At 32.7% G+C, this 5,535-nt stretch overlaps 1 protein-coding gene across 1 annotated transcript in view; it reads right to left on the bottom strand.

Annotated features, from left to right (window-relative positions):
• The window catches only part of LOC101849007 (solute carrier family 22 member 16-like), a 34,583-nt gene that overhangs the window by 14,043 nt on the left and 15,005 nt on the right, over nt 1-5,535 (bottom strand). The window contains exons 6-8 of the mRNA XM_005109339.1: nt 4,474-4,588; nt 2,787-2,932; nt 764-898 (exon numbers count right to left, since the gene is read on the bottom strand). Of these exons, the coding sequence (XP_005109396.1) occupies nt 764-898; nt 2,787-2,932; nt 4,474-4,588 (396 nt within the window). The remainder of the gene's footprint in view (nt 1-763; nt 899-2,786; nt 2,933-4,473; nt 4,589-5,535) is intronic.

The raw sequence follows: 5,535 nt of genomic DNA on the forward strand, positions 1-5,535 counted from the left end.
AAGGGTAGATCCACACTGGCGTCTTGCCTCATCCACACCGTCCGTCTAGCGAAAGGGCGATAATTGTCGAAGACCTTTCCACTATAAATTATTTCCCCTATCCTACCACGGTAGGTTGGTTCTTTGTATTGAGAGTGTTTTAAGGAGCTGGCCACAACGAAAGCAGACGACAGAGCAAGAGAGCAGGGAAGGAGGTAAAAGGAGGACATTTTAAAGAAAAAAATGTTCCGTCTCTGTCAAGTTTCGAGCCCGGGAACTATTGAATGAGAGTCGAACAACGTAACACTTAGACCACGAGAGACCCCCCCCCCCCTCCCCCCCCCCAACCTATCCACAACAAGAACAACAACTTTCTCCTCCAGCTCCACGCCTTGTTCTATAAATAAACTGATGTTGTCTGACCGTAGGGTACCGGTGGTGGTGTGGGTCTAGCCTAAGAGACATCGATAATAATTGGTCGCATTTAATTAAGGACAAGCGGGCTAACCCAGTGCAGTTTTCTGGGTTTTCCAGAAAAACTGACTTGCACCAAAAAATGGGCATTGCCCTACCTTTAGGAGATGTCTAGTTTCACTGATGTGTTTATTTATTTGGTTATAGAAAAAAATATCCTAGTTTTTTAAATAAATTGAACAAGGCGCAAAAACGTAATTTTCGATTTTCTCAAAACAGGAAGGACCACTTGTGCCTAAAAAGCGACCAATTGTAGACCCCAGTACTGGAGTTCTAGAAAACACCAGCAGTCCTTTAGGCTGTTGCTTACCTGTTGAGACTAAAGTAGAAGAAGATGTTGGAGGGTATCTCCATGCAGGCTGTCAGGAAAAAGTTGAGAAACCGGTTGCCCGAGAGTGACGTGGAGGTCAGGTAGATGGCAAAAAAACCCAGCGCTGTGGTGAACCTGAGTCATGTTGTGTGGGCCGACATCATGGACAGAATGCAACATTTGGAAGGTCAGGAGAAAAACAAAAATATATTTTTCTAAAAAAAAATTAAAATGCAACTCCCATCTCCCCGTAAAAATGGTAAATGAATGAACAATTAACTAAAATAGATCATCAAATAAAATATAACAAGATGAAATAAAATTATGATGCGGGTGTTTTTTGCCGCTCGAATTGACACAATTTAGGAGGCGGGCTTTTCACCCTGCATGTCAGGGCATAGCTGGCTGAGAGGGATACAACACCTCAGCAGAAAGATCGCGATGCACGATAAAAATCCACCCCACTCAGGACTCAAGCTGAGGTCCTCCGGTGTGCGACAGTGAAGTGCCTAACTGCTGAACCACATATTCCAGAAAGTGACAATGAGCTTTGTCCATCTCTAGAGAAACGTGAGATTACTAACACTAGCTTACAACAGTACCTCCACAATACCCTTAAGGGAACCATTAAGTGAAAAACCAACGAAAGAATTCACAAACTTAATCAATTTGTATTCAAGAAAACCAAGTTAATCCTTCCAGCTTCATGCTCCTATATTTTCAGCAGCAAATGTACCACCTCCCACCACCCTAAGACCAGAATGATATATTCTCAGTTTCGGTGGGTACCAAATTTGTGGTTAAAAAAAAAAATAATTAGCGAACCTAATTAAACTTTAATTTTCATAACGTTTGTTCATTTACCTTTAAACATTGTTATATGTTATTATCTTAACTTCATTACAAAGATACTACATCACTTTTTAGAATGCATGCCTGTTTTTTCAGAGATACTGCTGTGTTGGCTGGGACTGGGAATAGGGACAGCTAAAAGAGGCCGGGGCTGGAAGGGTTAAGAACAAACCAGGGTCCATCGTGAGCAAGTATAACCTGAGCTAAGTCATGGTACAGTTAGATTGAACTTTCCGGGGGGGTTTATATATGTTTTTTACTCACCCTCCTATATAATTATAATATATATATATCTGTATATATGTCCTTTGTAACTGCCAGGATTTGTATAAAAAATGATTACAAAGTCATTTAAAAGGGCGTTCTTTTCAACGCAAGTAATACTTTCTTTGACCGTGCTTAGTTTTTCTCCTATGCTTCCACTGAAATTGGACAAAATCAAACACACAGGACAAATCATAATTGATAGTACTTTTCCTTTTCCTATTTCTTCATTCATCCTTTACCGTTAGAAGTTGAGAAAAGGTGCAAATTTTCTATCGGTGGTTCCGGTGTAAAACTTTTACTCTATTCTTTTGAAGGACCTCTTTCATGCCCTCTAGAAAGTCGTATTTTTACTCTAATAAAAATAATAATAATAATAATAATAATAATAATAGTAATACTAATAATAATAATAATAATAATAATAATAATAACAATAATAATAATAATAATAATAATAATAATAATAATAATAATAATAATAATAATAATAATAATAATAATAATAATAATAATAATAATAATAATAATAATAATAATAATAATAATAATAACAATAATAATAATAATAATAATAATAAAAATTAAAAATAATAATAACAATAATAATAAATATTATTTATGCTGCTCATTTCCATTTTCTATAAAATGCTCAATGCGCATTACATAAACAAAAATATGACACCTTAAAGATCAATGGACATGTGTTTACGTTAAACATAGTATTATGCATTATGTATACCTATAAACATTTCTATGTGACATAATAGTCACGCCATAACCCTGGCAATACGTTCTTTAACTGTTTCTTCTATCTGTGTTTAGTTCTGTTCTGCAGGTGCCTTTGTACCAAAAAAAAAAAAAAGAAAGAAAAAAAAGCGATATTAGAAATGGTAAATGTCCTGACCAGGCAAACCAAATGGCCAAAGCGTTGACCAGTAGTCTCCGGACCCGGAGTAGGTCAAGGAGGGTCATCTTCTTGGTGGACTTCTCCAGGACGTGTTCGTCCACTGCTGGCGCCATCTCCTTGCTCTCTTGTACCCCAGCGTAAGCCTGAACAAAACAATGGTGAAATGGTATAGGGTTTAACGCCCCTCTCAACACTATTAGTAAGCCTGAAAGCGGTTAAAAGAAAAAACAAAATTAAGAAGAAATAAAGGGGAAAACAACCAACAACCAATCACCAATGATACTTTGGTAGTTCTTGCCAATCGGAGCCTCGATCTACGTCACTGACAGGCAAGCACTACGACAGAATCGGCATTTCAAACAGAGGATAAATTAGCCATGAAAGAAGCAGCATGAAGACAACCTTGAGACCATTGTTTAAGCAAAATTGACCGTCTGAAAAGAGTCATACATACTTGCCAATCATTTTATGGACAGCATCCACCACCCTCTTTTGCCACATATTTAGAGACTTACATTTTCGTACCGCTAACAACATGAATTTCCGATTGGGGCATAAAGTAAAATCTTTCTCGGAGTTAAGTAGTAGTAGCTGCAGCTGCCGTTGTAGTCGCAGTCGTGGTAGCAGCAGCAGCAGTAACAGTAGCAGTAGCAGCAGAATGCTGAATCAAGAGCACTAGTAGTAGTAGTAGTAGTAGTAGTAGTAGTAGTAGTAGTAGTAGTAGTAGTAGTAGTAGTAGTAGTAGTAGTAGCACCATTATTATTATTATTATTATTATTATTATTATTATTATTATTATTATTATTATTATTATTATTATTATTTTCATTATCATTATTATTATTATTATTATTATTATTATTATTATTATTATTATTATTATTATTATTATCATTATTATCATTATTATTATTTGCATTATCATTTTTACCATTGTTATTATTACTATTATTATAATTATTATCATTATCATTATTATTTTTATTATTATTGTTAATGTTATCATTATTATTATTATTACTATTGCTATTACTATTATTATTATTATTGTTAATGTTATCATTATTATTATTATTATTATTATTACAACTACTAGTAGTAGTAGCAGTAGTAGTAGTAGTAGTACTACTACTATAATTATTATTACTATTATTATTTTCATTATCATTATTATTAGTGTTATTATTATTATTATCATCATTATTATTACTATAAGTAGTAGTAGTAGTAGTAGTAGTAGTAGTGGTAGTAGTAGTAGTAGTAGTAGTAGTAGTAGTAGTAGTAGTAGTAGTAGTAGTAGTAGTAGTAGTAGTAATATCATCATCATCATTATTATTTTATTTTTTAAAATTATTATTATCATCATTATAACCAGTATTATTATTATAATTATAATTATAATAATAATAATTATTATTATTAATATTATATAATTATAAGTATAAGTAGTAGTAGTAGTAGTAGTAGTAGTAGTAGTAGTAGTAGTAGTAGTAGTAGTAGTAGTAGTAGTAGTAGTATTCTTCTTCTTCTTCTTCTTATTATTATTATTATTGTCATTATCATTATTATTATTATTATTATTATTATTATTATTATTATTATTATTATTATTATTATTGTTACTATTATTATTATTATCATTTTTATTATTATTATCATTATCATTACTATTAGTACCACCCACCGACATGACATCTTCGTAACGCTTGCCGTTTGTCCTGGCTGCCCTCTGGATGACCTTCACGGCGCGATGAGACTTTCCATTGGCCAATAGCCAGCGCAGGGACTCGTCCATGAAGCTGTCACGTGCCCGAGACAAAGAGAAAAAACGTACAATGTTATAGAAGGTATAGGTCAACATTTATTTTTCAAGGTCGATGTATGGAGAAAGTAATCAAGTATTAAATAGAATAGAAATATATCAAAGTATTATGGAACAAGAAATGAGTATAACATTAAAGAAAGAAAGAATACTTTTTAGGATCGAAATGTGGAGAAAGTAATTAAGAATTATTTTTCTTTAGGAAATAAAAGATAAATATAAATAAGGATCAAACCATGAGGAAAACAATCTTTAAATATCAGCTTAAAAAGGATCAAAATATGAACGAATGTTAAAAAATTAAAAATGAAAATATAAACATCATGGAGGTTAAAATATGGAAAGAGCAATAAACATAAGTTTAAAAAAAATAGTTCAACAATATTATTAAGATAAACAATGGATTAAATATTATTTATAATTTTAAAGGAAGAATAGATCTAGTATTAAATCAAAATTATAAAGATTAAACATGGAGATAGCAAAGAATATACTTTAAAAGTATTAAAAGATCAGCATTTTAAGATCAAACAAATATTGAGAAAGCAAAAAATAGAATTTTAACAAAAGTGATGATCAACGTTAACAGATTCAAAATGATATGGAGAAAACCAAGAATAAAATCTTAGCTCGTGCACGTCAGGCAGTCTCCTTACTGGATACCACATTATTGCTTTTTTATTCTTGTTTTCCTCATCCATCCTATCTTTCTGCCTGCCCAGCATATTATATTCAACTATAACTTCATATTACAGGCATCAAATCGTTAGGTGTTTTTTCTGAAAATACGAGAGGGAGTCAAAAAGTAATGCAAGTTGTTAGCTATTTTGCACAATATTTCTTTTTTTCTTTTTCTTTTTTTCTTCCGCTTGTACCCTGGGGTGTCGCGTGGAGACACAGGTGTCTGTCTGCAGCAAGTCGTGT

Source organism: Aplysia californica, unplaced genomic scaffold (genome assembly GCF_000002075.1).
Source record: "Aplysia californica isolate F4 #8 unplaced genomic scaffold, AplCal3.0 scaffold00768, whole genome shotgun sequence".
Classification (NCBI taxonomy): domain Eukaryota; kingdom Metazoa; phylum Mollusca; class Gastropoda; order Aplysiida; family Aplysiidae; genus Aplysia; species Aplysia californica.